The 20,287-nt window shown below is 40.2% G+C and overlaps 2 protein-coding genes across 3 annotated transcripts in view; both read right to left on the bottom strand.

The window, feature by feature from the left end:
• LOC133170643 (plexin-A1-like) overlaps nucleotides 1-20,287 on the bottom strand; it is a 164,230-nt gene that overhangs the window by 106,247 nt on the left and 37,696 nt on the right. The window contains exon 3 of the mRNA XM_061303721.1: nucleotides 11,331-11,513. Within this exon, the coding sequence (XP_061159705.1) occupies nucleotides 11,331-11,513 (183 nt within the window). The remainder of the gene's footprint in view (nucleotides 1-11,330; nucleotides 11,514-20,287) is intronic.
• LOC133170650 (uncharacterized protein K02A2.6-like) lies at nucleotides 1,976-6,539 on the bottom strand. Of its 2 annotated transcripts, XM_061303742.1 has the most exons (2): nucleotides 6,306-6,539; nucleotides 1,976-5,984 (listed from the first exon to the last, which is right to left on the bottom strand). In XM_061303742.1, the coding sequence occupies exon 2, from the start codon at nucleotides 5,570-5,572 to the stop codon at nucleotides 2,333-2,335; it is 3,240 nt and encodes a 1,079-aa protein (XP_061159726.1). In that variant the 5' UTR covers nucleotides 5,573-5,984; nucleotides 6,306-6,539; the 3' UTR covers nucleotides 1,976-2,332. The 2 variants fall into 2 exon arrangements, with proteins under 2 accessions (XP_061159726.1, XP_061159718.1); XM_061303734.1 differs by lacking the exon at nucleotides 6,306-6,539 and having other exon boundaries at nucleotides 1,976-6,294.

The following is a 20,287-nucleotide window of genomic DNA, read 5'->3' as shown; positions in this document are numbered from 1 at the left end:
CTGTAGTTAAAGTGTGACTGTCTTATTTCAATTTACCAGTTACCATGCTTAACATATTTTTACAGTCATATTATGGATACGAATATTCAAATGCTTTGAAGTTGAAAATTGAAATACAGTTGTAAAGTTATTAAAGGTTTTGTGATACAAACTTTTGATCCTTGAATGTTTTTTTGTTGTTGGGAAAAATATATCCAAATCCAAACAAACGGCAGGTTAATTATTGTCCGGGAAGAGATCATAATTAATCTTTGGGGTGCCCCTCATCTTGTAGTTCTCTTTTCATTTTTCATCACCTGAATTGAAGCACGTCAAGATGGGTCATGGTCATGTTCTCTTTTAAATGCTAGATCCTGCAGACCACAATTTTACACCAACAACTAAATGTGTGTGAAAGAGGAAGCCTGTGCAATACAGTGCCGCTGAGTGTTGTTGTCCTTGATTGCAGAGGCCACTCAAGACATTAGATCTTCTTTGGTGCAATCACAATCGCTAGTGTCCATAGTAGATCTCTTCTGGGGATGAACCAATCAATACTACGTATAAACATAACCAAGGGCATTCCACTGACCCTTTGTATATTTTATTATATCTGAATGAACATTCATTATTACCAGTGTCTTTGTGTCATTAACATGACAACGCAAATGCAAAGTTGTAGAATCAATTGACTCTATCTGCCTGACAAACACCTTGACATAAACTTAATATAGTTTCTCTGCCTTTAACATTTTTATCATGTATAATTATTACTATTGTGTGAAGGCTGTAGCCTTGATGAGAAATAAATGACACCACGCACTTGTTCTAAAAGACTGAAGCACCCCATGTGTGTTTAACAGACGGACCATGTGTATGTGTAGGAATAAATGGGGAGACAGATGGGGCAGTCTCGAGGAACAGTTGAGGAAGGCTTTAGACTGCAGCTGCCCCTTTCTTTTCCCCTCTGCAGCAATCAAAATAAGACACACCAAAACCTATATTGGCACCATGTTTATTTGTAAACCGAGCCTGTCAATCCACGTGTGGATTTTAAAAACACACATCTATGCTGCACACATCTGCTCCCATTGGTTCAATGAGATTCCATACAAACAAAATTAACTTTTTGAACTAATATAAAGAACAGTAAAGTTGGGCTCCAAAACCCAATAAAAATATGATAGCGCATCCAGGACAATAATGGGAAAGAATTAACTGTTAACTGATAAAAAGCCCAAGGGACAGAGCGAGTTTGTTTTGACAGTAATCTAATCTTTAATGCTAGTTAGAGTCATGTGAGTTAATCCCACAAGACCTCTCAGTACTATTTAAGCAACACGCACACACACGCACACACATGCACACACAGACGCGCGCACACACGCACTGCCTCAGAAACAATTCCAGTTTGTCAATGTGGCTGATGGTTTAAACCACCAGAAGGTATTTTAATTTTCTACTCCTTCATGATACAAACACTTTTAAACATGTATCATTTTAGAAAGACCGGGCCCACAAAACAGAAATCTGTGATTGAGGGTGATTCAATGCACAATGAAACAAAGCTCTTCCTGACAATGCCCCAGTGAAGTTTTCCTTCAGTTATTCGGACGGGTTACTAACAATATTGTTTTGTTCTTATACAGGTTGTTTTGGCTCATGGTCTCAAATGGTTGTTTGGTTGCAGTAACGATGATGAAGTTGATATGAGTTGCTTAAAAAGAACAGCAGGGGTGTGGAAAACCACAACCATTACACATCTTGCAAATTTTTGTATGCATAATGTAAATAATATATCCTCATGATATGAAATTAAAAGAGCAGCAGTATTTCTTTTGTTTCTCTTGCTAAGTTTATTTGAAAGAGAAATGTCATTTATAAATTATGATTACTTAACTATTCAATCAAATATGGCACCCTGCACGACTTCTTTGGTTAATTGACTGTTATGTTTATTCTCTTACATAACCTTTGTAAAGAGCACAGATTCACGTTACTTTTGTTAGCGTGTTTTTATTTCCTGAACAAGCCTCATCACAATGATATTCATCCGCTGACCCATCACACCACACCGCACGGAGAGGGGCAACAAAAAGTAGAGCATACCAAACAATGCAATATGCAAACGAGAAACAACACTTCCAAGTCAATACATAACAATTCCTCTCTTCCAGCTTTGATGCACCAATAATCATCAAATAAAAAAAATATAAGTACTATGTTTCTATGTGCTATTAAGTGTATACTTTTCTTTTTAGAGGCATTTCAAAATTCACAACAATTTTCAACATCAAATATTAACAACTTTTTTTTTTTTTTCTTTTAAAGAACATTTGTTTCCTTTCAACATTTATAAATCAAGTCTGTCTGGTGGTTTGCGAACCCTCTCAGGATATCTGCGTCCAGGAGGATCAGGTAGGTTTGTCATTGGTTTGTGTATGTCCATTATCTCCGGTGTGGACATGTTTTCCTCAGGTGTGATGTCAGAGGCTGGAGTACTGTCCTTAGGGTTTTGTGGGACAGTAGGTGTGGTAGTTTGAGTAGCGGCATTTCCAGGTGATGCGTCCAAAAGTTGATCAACATGTCTGCGCCAGACGACATTAGGCTCAACACTCACTGTATATGAGAGTGGTCCAGTTTGTGTCAAAATTTCCGCATGTTGCCACTTGTCGCCTTGGTTACGATAGTCTCTTGCCAATACTTTTTGTCCGATGTCAAATGATCTTAGTTTCCTTTGTAACTGAGTTGGTGAACATTGTCTGTTTGAAACATGTTCTCGGATGTCAGGTTTCAGGAGATCTAAACGAGATCTTAGGTTTCTTCCCATGAACAACATTGCAGGTGACTGTCCAGTAGTAGTATGTGGAGTGTTTCTGTAGGCTAGCAGAAAGTTGGCGATTTTCTGCTGTAGTGGAACTTCCTCCCTCCTACTGGCTTTCATCGACTGTTTGAAAGTTTGTACAAAACGTTCAGCAAGTCCATTCGTCGCAGGGTGGTGAGGAGCAGAAGTAAGGTGTTTTATTCCGTTGCTTTTCAGGAAGATCTGAAACTCCTCACTAGTAAACTGGGTACCATTGTCACTTACAAGCTGAAGAGGGTATCCTGTACGTGCAAAAAGCATCTGTAACTGGTTCACTGTTACAGTTGTAGTTGCTTTTTTTACAGTGAAAACCTCGGGCCATTTTGAATGAGCGTCGACCACAATAAGGAACATGTGATCCATGAAAGGTCCAGCATAGTCAATGTGAATGCGTTGCCATGGGGCAACAGGCCATTCCCAAGTGTGGACAGGGGCAATCTGAGGTGAGCGCTGAGTCTGGTGACATCCTCTGCATGTTTTGACCAGAGTTTCAATTTGGTTGTCAAGGCCAGGCCACCACACATAACTTCTAGCAAGACTCTTCATCTTAACTACCCCCATGTGCCCATCATGCAGCGAGTTTAGAACTTTGGATCGCAGTTTGGGAGGTACAACAACGCGTGACCCCCACAGGACACATCCTTGGGACACAGTAAGTTGGTCTTTTCTGGTGAAATAGTCCTTAAGTTCAGTATCTGCATGCATTGGCCAGCCATTAACAGTTAAGTCATACACTCGAGATAGCAGAGGGTCGTTTCTTGTTTCTTTGCTTATTTGAGCGCAAGTCACCGGAAGTGGTTCCATTTGCAGCATGTGAAGATTTAAAGCAGGATCAGTAGCCTTCTCTGTCAGTGGTTGAGGAAGGCGAGAGAGACCATCTGCATTTCCGTGTAGTTTCGTCCCTTTATAGTCTATGGTATAGGTGTGTGCTCCAAGAAAGAGAGCCCAACGTTGTAAACGAGCGGCGGCCATAGCAGGAACACCTTTCTTTGGACTGAAAATGGAAACAAGAGGCTGGTGATCTGTAATCAGCATGAAGTGTTTTCCATACAGGTATTGGTTAAACTTCTTAACACCCCACACTAAGCTTAAAGCTTCTCTGTCAATCTGTGCATAATTACGCTCTGCTGGTGATAAAGAGCGTGATGCAAAGGCAATGGGGCGTTCAGAGCCATCAGTCATTTTGTGAGATAGAACTGCACCAATGCCATAAGGTGAAGCGTCACAGGCTAGACATAGGGGAAGCTTTGGATCAAAGTGTGTGAGCACCTTGTCTGAAATAATGAGTTCCTTTGCCTTTGTAAATGCCTGTTCACAGTCTTTAGTCCAGTCCCACTTTGCCTTTTGGTGCAGTAGTGCATTCAGTGGGTGCAGCACAGAGGAAAGGTTTGGCAAAAACTTGTGATAATAGTTAACAAGGCCAAGAAATGAGCGTAACTGGGTGACATTTTCTGGTTGTGGAGAATTTACTACAGCTTCAATTTTGTCTTGCGTTTTGTGAAGTCCGTGCTTGTCTATTTTGTGTCCACAATACTCAATGGACTCCTTGAAAAACTCACATTTCTTTTTGTTTGCTTTTAGACCATATTCTTCCAGTTTCGTTAGAACTGCATTCAAGTTTTGCAAGTGTGACTCTTTGTCCCAACCAGTAACAATAATATCATCCAAGTAACATTGAGTACCTGGGATTCCTTGTAGCACTTGGTCCATTGCACGTTGCCATATCGCAGGGGCACTTGTAATACCAAATACAAGCCGGTTGTATTGGTATAGTCCTTTGTGAGTATTTATGGTGAGGTACTTGCGTGAACTTTCATCCATTTCCATCTGTAGATATGCTTGTGCGAGGTCAATCTTTGTGAAGTGCTCACCATTTGCTAGAGATGCAAAAATGTCATCGATGCGAGGGAGTGGATACTGGTCTGCATGCATGACAGGGTTAACAGTTACTTTGAAATCACCACAAATGCGCACTTTGTCTGAAGATTTCTTGGCAACAGGTACGATTGGTGTAGCCCACTCAGACCAGTCCACTTTGGATACTATTCCTTGATCCATGAGATTTTGCAGCTCAGCTTCAACTTTTGGGCGTAGCGCATATGGAACAGGGCGTGCTTTATGAAACTTTGCTTTTGCACCTTCTTCCAGCTCGAGACGTGCTTTGATGTGTTTCATTGTTCCTATGCCTTCGCTGAACACATGTGCATGTTTATCCAGTATCTCAGTTAACTTCATGTCTGTGAGCTGTTTGGAGGCTATGTGCATGGACTTTATTTCATGCCAGTTAAGCTTGATTTGTCGTAGCCATCTACGACCAAATAGTGGTACACCTCCCTCTTTAAGGACGAACAGCTCAAGATTGCACTTTTGGTTTCTGTATTTCACTTTCACTTTGAGTTTTCCCAGTGGTGCAACCTTTTCTCCTGTGTATGTCTTCAGTTTTACACTGGTGCGTGACAGTTTAGTGTCTGGGAACATTTTCTTGTAGTCGTTGAATGATATGATCGACAGTGCTGACCCTGTGTCCAGTTCCATTTTTAATGGCACTCCATTAATTTTTGGTGTCAGCCAAATCACATCACCGTCATTCTCTTCTGTAGCACACAGCCCTAAACAAGCCAATTCTTCCTCACTTGAACTGTCAGAATCTGTCTGTGCTACTTTGTGCAATTTTTGTCCTTTTCTTATATTGTGTTTATCTTTTGCATTACTGTACTTTGATTTACACATCTTCTGTATGTGCCCTCTTCTATCACATTGTCGGCAGTCTTTATCCTTAAACCAACACTCTGCGGGGTCATGTGACTGTTTACCGCATCTGAAACAGGGCTTTGCTTTGGTATTATGCCGTTTGGTGTGCAGTTTAAACACAGAGCTTGTGGCTGCGTTTTTACCTTGAAGCTCCGTCGCATCCCTTGCTGCTGTCTCCGCTGAAACAGCTATTTCCACTGCTCGTTGCAAGGTGAGTTTGTCCTCCGTCAAAAGCCGTTTCTGAATGCTCTCGTTGTGCAGCCCGCACACGAACCTGTCCCTCAGAGCATCTGAAAGTCCGTCTCTGAACTGACAGTGTTCGGCCAGTTTCCTCAGTTCTGCGATGTACTCTGACACCGTCTCCGTCCTTGACTGGTTTCTCTTGTGAAATCTAAAGCGCTCAGCAATCACCAATGGAGCTGGGTTTAGATGACTTTTCATTATCTGCATTATTTCATCAAATGTTTTGTCTGCCGGTTTAGCTGGGGCGACCAGGCTGCGGAGTAAGTTATACATTTTGGCGCCCATGACACTGAGTAGGACAGCTACTTTTCTTTCGTCCTGTATCTCATTAGCTAGGCAGTACTGCTCAACTCTTTCCACATAAGTTGTCCAGTCTTCTACCGAACTGTCAAATATGTCCATATTTCCCAAGATTCCGGACATTTTATTATTTTTTTTTTCACTTTTCTTGGCGTCCGTTCACTTTTACCTTGGTCCTGAGCGACACCCGTCCTCACCTCCGGCTTGCTTGATCAGAGCAGAATTCGGGGCGAGCAGACGAAACTTACGTCCACACAACCAAGTCCATGAAGCACTATTCACTTGTGTCCGGTCCACCTCCGCATTTGTAGGGTCCTTTTTAAGTCTCGTCGCCAATTTTGTTATGTTTATTCTCTTACATAACCTTTGTAAAGAGCACAGATTCACGTTACTTTTGTTAGCGTGTTTTTATTTCCTGAACAAGCCTCATCACAATGATATTCATCCGCTGACCCATCACACCACACCGCACGGAGAGGGGCAACAAAAAGTAGAGCATACCAAACAATGCAATATGCAAACGAGAAACAACACTTCCAAGTCAATACATAACATTGACAAAAGCAAATAAATGTGTATGTTGATTTGGGACTCACGATGAAACAGTAAACGAATAGTGTGAAGAAGGCTGTGGAAAATCTCATGTGTATCATGTGAATTACCACCACCTAACATCGGATAGGTTAAACTGTGATGACTCCTTTTGCCTCCCATCACACCAGGATGCCTTCCAACTTATCAAAGATTCATTAGTTCCCTAACACATCCATCCAGTTCTCCATGCACATCAGTACCCCCCATTAACACTGCTCCATATTCTTCCACTGGGACATCTGAGATAATGCCTCGTTCAAGGACACAGGGGGTAATACATAAGAAGTGATAGCCCACTTGGGAGTTAAACCCACAACCGCAATGGCACAGTAACTGCATCCAATTAACCTCCGTCCTGAGGTTTCCTGCTTCTGAAAGCGGAATGACTGTATCGGGGCTCAAGAATATTTATGCCAGAAAAAATACTACTTCATATCATTTTGTATAAACTCTTGTATTTAAATGGCATGATGGAAACATTTATTGGGGACATCCTTGAGAGAATACCTACCAATCATGTGATTACTGATGAAAATGGCGGAGACAGGGATACTGAAAACATGAAAGTAATAGGACATCATCCCACTAATCAGTTATTTCAATCAAGGTAGAATTAGTGTGCTCAGGTGTTGCGCACATCTGCTCATTACAAGTTTGCACATGGAAGAGACACTATGGGTCGCTTCCACTCAAGATACCAACATGGAAAACAGCAGAGTTTCAACTCAGAATGATCAATCATCTTTGCCCGGCTGGCGTTTTTGCCATTTAAGCAGACTGAGCTGCCGTTACACTGCTTCAATCATCATCTGACATTCTAAATGCTAGTGCTAATTAGCATTCCCATGCTAAATTACCTCCCATCCCGTGTTCCCTGATTAGGCTTAATCATTTTGACAGCCAGTTTTATAGCTACGAGTGCCCACTAGCTCAGAGTCTATCAAAGGCGATTAGAAAGAGAAAGATTTGAAATGGGAAACTGACACGTTGAGAAGATGAGAGGAATATTGCAAAAATGTTGACATGATGAATAAGACATTGTACCCGGAAAGACGAACAAGATTACAAAAGGACGAGAATATACTTGATAAAGTTTTAACCTGATCCAGAATAGTCAAGCAAGGGTATACATGTCATGGTCCTAACAGGAGAACATCCACCTCTGATGCCCTGGAGCTCTGAATAGTCCCCCTGCTGCTGAGTATTGTAGTGCCAGCATGGAGTCAATCATCTGATTGCCATGGTTACCTCACCATCAGTGTAATCCAGCCAATCATTACGTTCAGCGTATCTTCGAAAATAGAAAGAAAAAAAGCCCAAGTAACTTCAGTTCCTGTTCACAGGAAAATGATGAAATGGTGTGAAACCATTCACATCACCCATTACACACCTTAAGTGCACACGTTCATCAGTTTTGGTCTTTCTTACTTGCAGCCTTGTTTTTTTTCCAAATGTCTCAAATACTTGCGTTGGTTGGTGGGTGGTCCATTTCATCTTGCTTGATGTGCCATGAGTGTCCTGCTCTCCCAGGTAGACCAAAGAGTAGATGAAATGAAGCGTATGATAGGATTTTCAGGGTTTTACTAAGATCTGAGGGCTTTTCGCCCCGAAGGATGTTTCTGGCAAATGGCTCGGAAGTCAACAAATTGAGTAATTTTATACGATTGGAACACTAGCAAAATCTAGTTTCTATGCTAAGTGACGTGCTATGTTGTTGAAAAATTGTTCGAAAAATGTATCAAAGTGAGCGGCACATGAAACGAAATGCCCATAATTGTTTTACAAATAATATCCATACAATTTGTGAAGTCTTGGAATTCTGATTCGACCAGTTGTAGAATGTATCGTTGCGAGATTTCCCTAATGCATCAGTGAATCTTTTCCTCACACGCAAACACCCTCACTAAGCAGCAGACACCTCCTGCCTCTAATGTACTATCTAGTTTAAGATCAACTCGTGATTATGTATTCACAGATTGATCAATAAATGGAGTCAAATGCACAGTCCGTCACACCATGAATTCTAGTGTACGTGTAGACATCGATACACCGCAGCGCTGCATATATGAGCCTAGCAGCACAGGTTAACCCCCCAATGAATGGCAATTAAAATGCACGCTACTCAACCAATGCAATCTGTCTTCACCTTTGCAGAACTCACTTCCTTTGTGATCCCAGCGAGTCTCCCACATATTGCATCTTACTTTTATTTCCTAGTTCTACATTTGATGGCAATACACTTATTTTCTTCGAAATTAAGTCAAAGTTATTAATTTCTCATACGTAAGGACTATTTTTTCCTTATCTTTTGTTATGCTTAGTGATCTTATATTGGTTGAATTGTTGTAGTTGGTGTCCCATCTTGCCAGCTCTGTTCTCTTTTATAGATGACAGCACGTGAGCGCATCCAGTTGCATTGATGTGCGTCAAAACATTGGCAGCAACCACATCCTGCATCCCTCTAGCACCAAGCAAAGACGTGCAGCAAATGAGAGGAAATAGGATTCCAATGAATGGGATATCATGCTATTGGCCCCTCTCACTCTTCAGAGACACATAGATCATCTGTCTGCATACAAAAACACACGCACATATATACATATGTGTATAGATAGATAGATAAGATAGACACACATGCACAGACACACACACAGACGTGTATATATATATATATATATATACTTCCGTATATATTACTATTGTAATATTATTACAATATTACTATTGTAATATTATTACAATATTACTATTGTAATATTACAATATTACTATTGTATATATACAATATATATTATTGTAATATATATATATACATATACACACGTCTGTGTGTGTGTCTGTGTGGCTATCTATGTGTGTTAATGTGTGTTTATGTGCGTAGACAGAGACACAAAGACGCATACCAAAGGGTCAAGCACAAGGACTCGTGGGCAAGGTTTCAGTCGACTTAGCAAAACCCAGAGAGACAGGAAACACTGTAAGGAGGCATGTTTGTGTTAGTGTTTGTGTGTGTGTGTGTGTGTGTGCGTGTGTGCGCCTGTGTGTGCGTGCGTGTGTGCGTGCGTGTGCGACGAGGGGGGCAATTCAGTGTTCAATGCTGATAAAAATGCTAATAAGTTAGGCCGTAGTTCACAGAGGGCTAATTGTTAACCAACCAAACCACTAAATTGTCAGGTGTCTCTGAATAACAAATTAAAACAATAACATGTAACAAGCAGTAAATTGGCATATTTTGGTCTACTTAGTTTTCTCTGTTATGTCCGGTGACGTTTGGTTAGGTTCATGGCTGTTGAGGCACTGACGGTTAGATTTATTAAATTATGAACCATGTGTGTCATTAGATTAGCAAGATTTTGTGAAAAGTGCAGGTTATTTTGCAGATCTTTACACTCCTGATTTCATTATTTACATCCTGTTTTGATTTCGAGCAGAAGGCAGGGTAGTCATAGACAAACAACCAGCCAGACAGTAATGAGACCAGGTCATCGCACCAATTGATGCAATTTCTGTTAAGTATCATGCTTAGTAGGAATTAACCTGGATGTCAGGATTTTCACACACGCTTATCACATGGTTTATTTACAAATAAAAAAATAAAAACAGTTCAAAAACAAAAGTGAAAGTTAAATATGACACATGTCCAACTGCTAGATGGGAAGTGCCACATTTTTTAGAATGTGTTCCTTCACAAGGATTACAAGCCAAGTGCATTCTGGGAACCTAGTGACTTTACCATCAATAGGTTTCACACCTGCACTTATAGAGAGATGTTGACGCTCTTATGGACAAACGTTTTCAACATAGCAATTTTTGTGGCATGACTAGCAATTATTCGTCCAGCGCATTGCAGCAAGCGAAGGGTGTGAATCACTCTCAAAAACAGCCCAGCTGTACACAAAGCACTTGACTTAACTTTTCATATAATTCCTTCAAGATTTTCAGTAGAATGCATATTCACAAATAACAGCAGCTACATTTTGGAATTTTAACCCACAAATTTTCCAGTCTTGACACCAAAATAGATGAGCCCTGCCAAGGAATGTGACATTACAGCGGCAGCTCAGCTGGATATAAGATGAAAAAATAAAATGCTGATTGGCACTCACAACGTGACATCTACTCAATAAAGCTATGTGAACAAGATTTACACAAACTTTAAGGTACCACACTGTGCGCATTATTATGAAAAGTCATTGCTTGCCTGGGACCGAGGAGAGATTTAGAGGCACAAATCGCACACATGCACAAACACATTAAATAGGTCTACTTACCTGCAGTGCTCCAAAAACTCTTCATGATAACACTCTTACAAAAATACCAAAAAGTGCTTACATTCTCACCTGGCAACATGCCACACTTTTCCCAACATAATGTTACTTCACACAAAACTTCTTATCGCTTGTTCCACACACTGTGCCAAAATGGTAATAACCAATTTGGTGCATCTCCAGCATGTAACATTATTATTATAAAAATAGTGTCATGCATACGACAGTCAAGAATCCAATATAAACTTACTTGGATCACATTTTGGGTACTAACCCAAAGTTTTTTTGGGGGGAAATGATGACATGTACTGTATCCTACCTACTGGGCTTACCTTTTTTATACGCCCGCTACGAGTGCCCATGAACGCGACGGTGTGTCCACGGTAGTCGTAGGCTGCCACTGAAGTCATGCCATCATCCTTATCCACGTACAGTGGAACGCCCTCGATGGTGGTGGTCCCCCCTAGAGGCTGGTTGAAGTCATGGCCGCAGAAATTATCGTCAATCTGCAACGGCTAGGTGGGACAGAAAGAAAGACCAATGAACGACTCATGCTTTTAACTCCATTGTCTCACTAAAATGACACATTTTATGAACGATGCAGGAGCCTTTCAGTGTGGCCAGAACCTACAAGGCATTTTATAGAACTTGAGCAAAGGCAAAACATGGCAAACTTAATGAGGAGCAATGTGAATTTAAAAATCATTGTTAGTAAAATTAACTTTTTTTTTCTTGTATTGACAAAGACAATTATGAAGAAAATTAATTTTGTGATTATTTATTGATGGGGGGAGTCTAGCCTGCTTTATTTTGAGTATTTTAGCAGTCAGTGATATGAACATGTCAAAACAACTAAAGTGCCATTAGCAAGAAATTACTTTATGTTGTATTGATTTTTTTGTACCCTGGATTGGCAATGTAGTTCTCGGTAAGAAACAAGCCAATCTGGTAGTGCATGAAATAAAAGGGCAACTGTGAACACACAATCAAGAGAGGTGCAAATGACAGGAAGTAAAATTGTAGGTCAAATTAGCATATTATAATCACAGTGTGACATGTATATGTCCATTGACGGGGAAGTGCGATGCTATGTCACAGCTGATTTACTTGAAAGATTGTGTGTGTGTGTGTGCGTGTGCGTGTGCGTGTGTGTGTGTGTGTGTGTGTGTGTGTGTGTGTGTGTGTGCGTGCGTGCGTGCGTGTGTGCGTACCTTGGCATGTGGGCATGTGTATAATAGGCATATCATTTAAAGAAGGTGATAGCTTGATGTTTGCTTGACTCCAACATGAGTAATTGACAATCAACTGTATCGGTGTTTTCGTGGGGACAAATGACAAATGTAACAGTGATACAATGGTAATTGGATTTATTCTGGTAGTTATAGTGGACACACACATGGCATGCGAGCACGTACATCATGCACAGTGAAAGTATAAATAGCAAGACATGAATAAGTAACATTTCCCAAAAGGAAAAACATATATGATGCTGCTATTTGGACTGGGCAGCAGGTTGAGGTAATTGTTAGCACAGCTCTCTCGCAGATGAGCACTCCAAGGCTTGAAGCTCATTTCCGGCCTTCTTGTGTGGCATTTGTATGTTCACTGCTGTGGTTGTGTTGGTTTTGTTCAAGTCTGAGTCTTCCTCCCATATTCCTAAAACATGCACGTTAGGTTTTTTGAAGAGTCCAAATTGCCTATACACACAAGTGTGAATCGTTATTTGTCAATATGTGATTGACTTACAGTCACTGATCTACAGGGTCCGGCAAAATGATCTGACACATTTGTAGGTTTAATAAAATGGAAATAAATTAACTTTAAAAAAAAAAAAAACGTTTTTGTTTATTTAATTTATTTGCATTTTATTAAACCTACAAATGTGTCAAATCATTTTGCCCGACCCTGTAGTTTTGACCTTACCCACGCTACAAATAAAGACAAGCAGTGAAGAAAATGGATAGATGGGTGCTATTTTGACTGTGGCTGTCTCGAACAGATTTAACTATTGAAGGAGGATCTAATATTGAATACTGAGTTTAAACTGGTATAGTAGTAGGATGAATACTGTGTGTATTCACATTCACACTACTGTTTTTTTTTTTTTCATTCTAACTACTTATATTTGACTTTTTCCTTTGGATGGCAGATCTCCGTGTCTAAACTACAAAATAAAGTGAGTAAAAAGAAAAATAGATCTGGAAAGTTGTGAAATAGAACTTTACTCAACGTCCTACGCTATAGCGACTTCCTGACGGGAGTGCCGTTGGCTGAGACGAAGCCGAGCAGCAGCAACAGGCCTCAAGAAACTTGCAGGTTGCCCCTTCCAGCACAACTCGTAGGCCCGCAGCTTCTGTAGCAGCCAGAGTATATAATCCATTTTGGGAACATAATTGGCAATTATAATTCCCATACATGGCTTAAAGTATTCTCCACACGGCTGTCATGTCTCCTTTCCACATAGCCCGCAGGATTCAGCGGAATCACTTTTAAAAAAAATAAAAATTTACTGATTTATTTATTATTATTATTATTATTATTATTATTATTATTATTATTATTAGTTAGGGTAAGGTTTTCTAAGTTCTAAATTCATCCCAATTTTCCCATTATTTTCAGTTCCTCAAATGCATTTCAATGCACTTCATTTATATGAGGATTTGCACTCTTCACGGGCCAGCACAGACTCTTTCCCAAGCAAAAAGTCAATCATCATTGTACAACAACAAACTGGAGGTACAACGAAACTGCAGAGGGCTCTTCAAGGTGCTGGTTCTAGTGTGCCCTACAATCCCAGCAACAAGACTAACATTGTTGGATGTATATTTGAATGTTGAGAGCTTGTCTCTACATGCACACAAATATGTATTGAAATAAAGAGTCTGCAGCTCTAAACCCAGGCCTCCTTTTTCCAAACCTTTTTTCCAAACCATTTATGTATGTGCATCTATAAAATCACTTTAATGAACTGCAGGGAGCCAGACATGTAAACTAATCTGCATTCCCGGTGTCTGTCGTGCTCACTCACACAACGGCGCGCACACACACACACACACACACACACACACAGGAGTGCGATCGCCATCTTCACAGCACTTTGGCCGGCATGCTGAGGATGCTAATGGTTTGTTATGTTTAGACTGACTTGCATCATTACCATAGAGTCAACAGCTCAGACCGAGGCACAGCGGAGCATTCAGGCATCGTGTCTGCAGACAAATGTGGCCTCACACAGACCTGACATCTGCTCACAGTTGTGGGCCGTGTAGACGTGTAATTCCTGTAGCCAACGCGCTCTATCATTAGCCCTTCACTAACTCACAGAGGACATACTGCAACACTTTCAGCCACCAGGGTCAATTTTATTATTTTAAATCAAATCCTACATGTGATGCATGTCATGTGTCACAACAATCCATTAGACCACTGTCACTTTACCAATTATCATTGTGTGTATCATGATGTGGATTAAAATGTCATATTTCTTGGATTATTGTAATTGTTTGGGGATAGAGATTGTAGATTTAAGTTCAAACAAATGAGTGCCTTTTTGTTTTGGGATTTCAAAAACAAAATGATTGATTTTGAATGGTGATGCCAACTCTTCTGGTAAAATCTTTATGCAAGTTCAACAAAATCTGTTTGCAATTGTTATCAAGCTTTTAAGAACCCTGAAGGAATATCAACATTTGTTACGTGTGCAAAGCTTCACTGTTCAGTGAGATACAAGTTTTAAAAAGCATTTGAGTGGAAAAGAAATTAGATGGAAGGATCTTGGTGTACACCTTGCGTTACTAAAATAATATCGGTTCATTTGTCCCTAGCTTCTCTTTAATTGTTTTGTTTTGTTTCTCTTTACTGTCTTCCATTTGCTTTAACCTTGGTCAGGAGTAATATTAATTTCAAGGTGATGAAAAAAAAAAATTCAGTGTGTTAGTCTCTCCAATATAAAAGATTTTCAATTGCGCAGAAATTTGAAGTTTTCATTGTTGAGAATAAAGTGAAAATCGGAATGCCACTCTCTCATTTTATTCACAAAACAAACAAAAGTGGGGAAAACATACAGGAAAAACACCGAATGCAGTTTCGCAAATGACGCTAAAGGCGAACAGCAGCAACCCTTACTTGACTCCTCAGGTAATATTTGAACAACAGACAGTGAAAGAAGCCCCCACAAATATTTTCAGATCCCCTGCATGTACTCAACTTTTGAGTATAAACTGTGAAAATATGACCACAATGTAAACATGGTCACCCTCCTAAAGTAATGGCGTAAGTCATACATGTTCACATTTTTGCTGCTAAAACCATCTACACCCTTCGTTGAACCAATCATTCAACTCTACGTGTGAAATAAAGTGATCAATAATTACATTATAATCATTATTTTAATTTGTTTGTTTTTATGGTATTTCATGAGGGATATGATAGTGCTAACAAAGACACGGTTAGTAGGTATCTATAGAATTAGGCAATGCACAACCTTGTGATCAATCCTTGCTAACAGTTTCTACTGAGGCACGCTTTGAGAATACTGATTTTTTTTTTTTGCTTGAACCTCTATAACAGGAATCGATTTAAACATTTTGGAAGACATTTGCATGAACCTTTTGAATCAGTAGAATAAAGAATGGATGTGTGAAATATTAGTTATGCTTGTTCTAGAGTGCAAAAAGCCTACAAAAATATCCGTTTGCCAAAAAGTGCTCCTATAATCTGCCAGGCAGGACAATGTTGAGATCAAGGCTCAGGGGGGGGGTTTCCACCATCTGCTGCAGGACCCTTTGCTCTCTTTCTCACCGATTATCGTACTGTAGGACTCTGGCAGCATTGTTGGAGTGTGATTGTCATGCTCCAGAATGAATTTGGCATGGTAAAACGTCTCCCTGATGTTGTGAGATGAGATGACGGATAAGAATCCGCCTGTACTTTGAGGCAGTAAAGAGAACCGGGAGGATCAGACATAAAACAAACTTTACCCTGCCAGCTTCATCGTTCAACATCTATAAGCCCATGTGTGAACTCAGCAGGCCATTGTCAGAATTTCATGGTAATCAAGTGGGCTTGGTCATGAGACTGGAGTCAAGCAAGAAAAACAAAAACATCCGGAGATGACTAGGAAAAAATTAATAGAAGTTAACCAATATTTCAGAGCCAAACTGAATATTTCTCATGGGAATAAGAAAAAAAAAGGCTAAAAACATTCTACAACCAAGTTGCCAATTTTCAAGAAAAAAAATAAAATTACAATACATTCTTCTGAAAAGGACATTGTTAGCCTCCAAAAATTACTACAGTGTATATTCTTATCAAACAAAACATACAAACAAAGAAGCACCTTTTGTTTTCCCCCCCAAAAAAATGAACTTACGTAATAATGCACCTCTTGTTAAATGCCCCAAAAGCACTTTATATTAATACTATACATTTTCTTTTCACTCTTGAAAAATGACTAATGAATGCAATGAATTTTTATCCATCCATCTTCTGTAACGCTTGTCCCCACGGGGGTCACGGGCGTGCTGGAGCCTATCCTAGCAGTCATCGGGTAGTAGGCAGTGGACACCCTGAACTGGTTGCCAGCCAATCGCAGGGCACACAGAGAAGAACAACCATCTGCACCTCAGGGCAATTTGGAGTGCTCAATTGGCCTACCAAGCATGTTTTTGGAATGTGGGAGGAAACTGGAGTTCCCGGAGGAAACCCACGCAGGCACGAGGAGAACATGCAAAGTCCACACAGGGAGGGCCGGAGGTGGAATCGAACCCGCACCCTCCGAACTGTGAGGCGGACGTGCTAACCAGTGCCGTACCGAGCCGCCCCTGAAATGAATTTGAATTATTTAATTCATCCTCAATATTCATTATCGGTTTAATAGAAAGGGAATTCAGATTCATTTGAATTTTATGAAATATTTGTTCATCATTACTAGTTAAAAATGTTTTGTACATGCAGGGATGTTAGATTTATGTGATGACATTATGTACATATCAGCCTATAATTGGCCAAAGCTAAGGTAGGGAGGAGTAAGGTTTGTTTTCTGATTGTTTGACTGGCAGTCTGCCTATTTAACTAATATTACATAATTATTCATTATTTACTAATTTTGCATACTCCCAAGATCAGGTTGAGAACCCTTGCTGTAAACAGAGTCTAGATGCTGACAGATTTGAGGTGATCTTTCTTTGGGCAAACATCGATGTTCACATTCACTCACATGCAAACTGAATTGACCACCAACCTCGCCCAGTGGAAGGACGCTACCCATTAAAAACTGTAGTGTCCACCTATGTTATGTCACTTGTCCCCGTGGGCTGATGGTGCTATTATTAGTTTTAGCTTTAGCCATACACAGCATTATTACAACCAAGAACACCTTTGGTGACACAAGGACAGAGTCCCTCGTGTTGTCCTTGCCCAAGACCGCTGCTGTATGTAGCCACAGCGTAGCCCCAGGCATCTCTCTCACACACGTGGTTCGTACGCACACAAACTCAAACACACACATGCGCAGAGCCTTTACCAAAGTCTTGAATGATGAATGTGTGTTGCGATATAGACTGAGAGTGGGTGAAGACGGGAAACAAGGAGGGGAAACCTGGAATAAGACGAAGGGCCAACAGTGCACTTGTCGTCGCTAATTAGATTCAATGAAGAAAGAGTTTCGATTTAGTCCTAAGAGTTGCCTGCAGCACTGACCTTGCTATAGTTTTCTGCGCAAAACACATCAGATCTATTATGGCCAGTACTGTGCACAATCATATTTGCACAATCCAACCATAGAGGATTTGGAAATTGTGTCATTTGTAAAGCAGAGCGTCAGTAAACAAATAAACAATGTATTATGTAAAATATCTGGCTAATTGATTTGAATCAGTTGTATTAGAGGAGGGAACATAAAAAAATGCATACACAAATCAGAATTTGAATATTATTTTCAGAAAAAAAAATCAAGACTTTGGCATATTTTATGAGACTTATATTTTGAATTATGCATTTCAATATACCGTATTTTCCGGACTATAAGGCGCACCTAAAACCCGAAAATTTTCTCAAAAGCCGACAGTGCGCCTTATAGTCCGGTGCGCCTTATATATGGACCAAATTCCTAAATTTAAACTGGCCCGAAGCATTGTGTCATGAAATCAATCATAAGTGGCCCGCTGAAGACTATGAATCATGAATCAAAAAGACTATGGATCATTATTTTGTGATTATTAAGTAATTTGTTGCGTCTGAAGTTGAAATAAAAAAGCGAAAATGGAGAATGATTTGATTTGGATTAAAACTCTGACATGATGCATTAATGGTGCGCTTTATAGTCCGGTGCGCCTCATATAAGGACAAAGTTTTAAAATGGGCCATTCATTGAAGGTGCGCCTTGTAGTCTGGTGCGCCTTATAGTCCGGAAATTACGGTATGTTGATTCCTCCTTTCTAATATAGAAGAGGGTGTGCTGACAAACTGGATAAATACATCAACAACAAATACACTTACACGCACACACACACACGCATGAGTATGCACATGCACACATACGTGCACACACACGGGCAAACATACAAAATACTTTTGTCCAGCTATTTGTTGTGACCTGGCACTGCAGGTGGAGAACACAACTGAAGTGATGGTCTTCGGTTCGCCCCAATGAGCCAAGATCTACTCTTTAATTGGTTACTGATGAAGAAAGTATGTGCATGCGTGCGTGCACGCGTGCGTGTGCGGTGTAAAGGAAGTCTATGTATGTTTGCACATGTGTGACAGGGCAGGAGGTGCAGCAGGGATGTTAAACATCTGTCTAACAGATGGGGGGCACTTGAGGCTTTGAGCTCCCAACTCACACACGCGCTTTAAAATGTATGCGTGCGTGTGTGTGTGTGTGCGTGCGTGCGTGCGTGCGTGCGTGTGTGTGTGTGTGTGTGCGTGTGTGTGTGTGTGCGTGTGCGTGCCTGTGAGTATGTCCAAGAGAAGTGTGTCGAATTAAATAGACAAAGGTGTATTGCTTCAACTTAATATCCACATCTATATAACATGTGTCTGCATCTTAAAACTAGGCTACGTTACACATTACATGCACATCTCGTATATTGAATACAAGCAGCGGATAACGCACATCAACAGTGATTTGTATTAATTAACTAATATTAGCGAACCATTGTTCTGTGCACACCAAGTGAATTGACTGACGTTTTAATGCTATCGGGGCATCCAAAGCACATGATTAGCAGAAGTATATTTACTAAGCATGCAACATAACATACAGTACTGTGCAAAATCCTTGGGCCCTCACTTGGTGTGTTGCATAAAAATACCTTGCATATTTTAAAAGTCTACTGGTTGACTTTCAAAATATGCAGTGCTCGTCAAACAGAAGATAAGTGGGAAAAACAACTGGAGAATTTTTATTTGCGTTATATTATTTTCTCAAATGGTGGCTGATTCCTGGTTCATGGAGGCTGACAAATGTGAAATAAGGTAGGTACTTCAGTGGTGCCATCCAATTTGGGAAAGAACATATTTATTAATTTATTATAGCTCAAGACTAAAAGGAAGGCACAATGACATTTCAGCAAGTTGTTTTGGTTGATTTGTTTTGAGTCAAATCGGGAGAGTTATGGCGGGACATAAAAAGCTGCAGGCAAAAGTGCGAGAGAGCATTTCAGCATTTACTTTGCAGCTTGATGTATTCCACTGTTTTCAAGCCGTGATGTAAGTGTTTACATATTTTATCTATTTCATTGTTTCACAATCTTTCTATTCTCTTCAATTCCTTCTTCTTTCTCTTGCCTAGAAACAGGCGTGGCCATCATCTTTGGAGTTGCAACAATGGAATCATATGGACAAAAGTAATGGGAAACTATACACTAGATCATAATCAATAATTATTCTGTATATTTTGATACTATTATAATATTTTAAACCAGTTTCCAAGTGTAAAAAACAGGTATGGAAGTTTTTTTTTTCTGTTCCAGCACAACTGTGACCCCGCGCACAAATCAAGAACCTTAAAGGCATGCTTGAATTAATTTGGTGTCAAAGAAATTGACCTCCATCCTGTCTAAAACCTTTGGGATAAATTCAACAACAAAAACTGAGCCAGACGCTGTCTCGTGCAAAGAGTAGAAACAGAAATGACACTCCATACCGTCTTGCATTACAGCTTCCCTTAAGCCAAATTGCTCTTTCTATGCACTGTAACACGAACCAGATGATGCTCTTAAAGTTGTGCTGCCCATCCGAGCACAGCAGAGCGTAATCTGTGTAATCGCAACTAAAGCCATTCCTGACA

The sequence above is a fragment of the Syngnathus typhle genome, linkage group LG2, assembly GCF_033458585.1.
Source record: "Syngnathus typhle isolate RoL2023-S1 ecotype Sweden linkage group LG2, RoL_Styp_1.0, whole genome shotgun sequence".
NCBI lineage: Eukaryota > Metazoa > Chordata > Actinopteri > Syngnathiformes > Syngnathidae > Syngnathus > Syngnathus typhle.
Note: the sequence above shows the minus strand (reverse complement) of the source record. Positions and strands in the feature narration are given on the sequence as shown.

What these genes read in the sequence shown, in the direction of transcription:
- LOC133170650 (XM_061303734.1), bottom strand. Translation starts at nt 6,259, where the DNA reads ATGTCCGGAATCTTGGGAAATATGGACATATTTGACAGTTCGGTAGAA.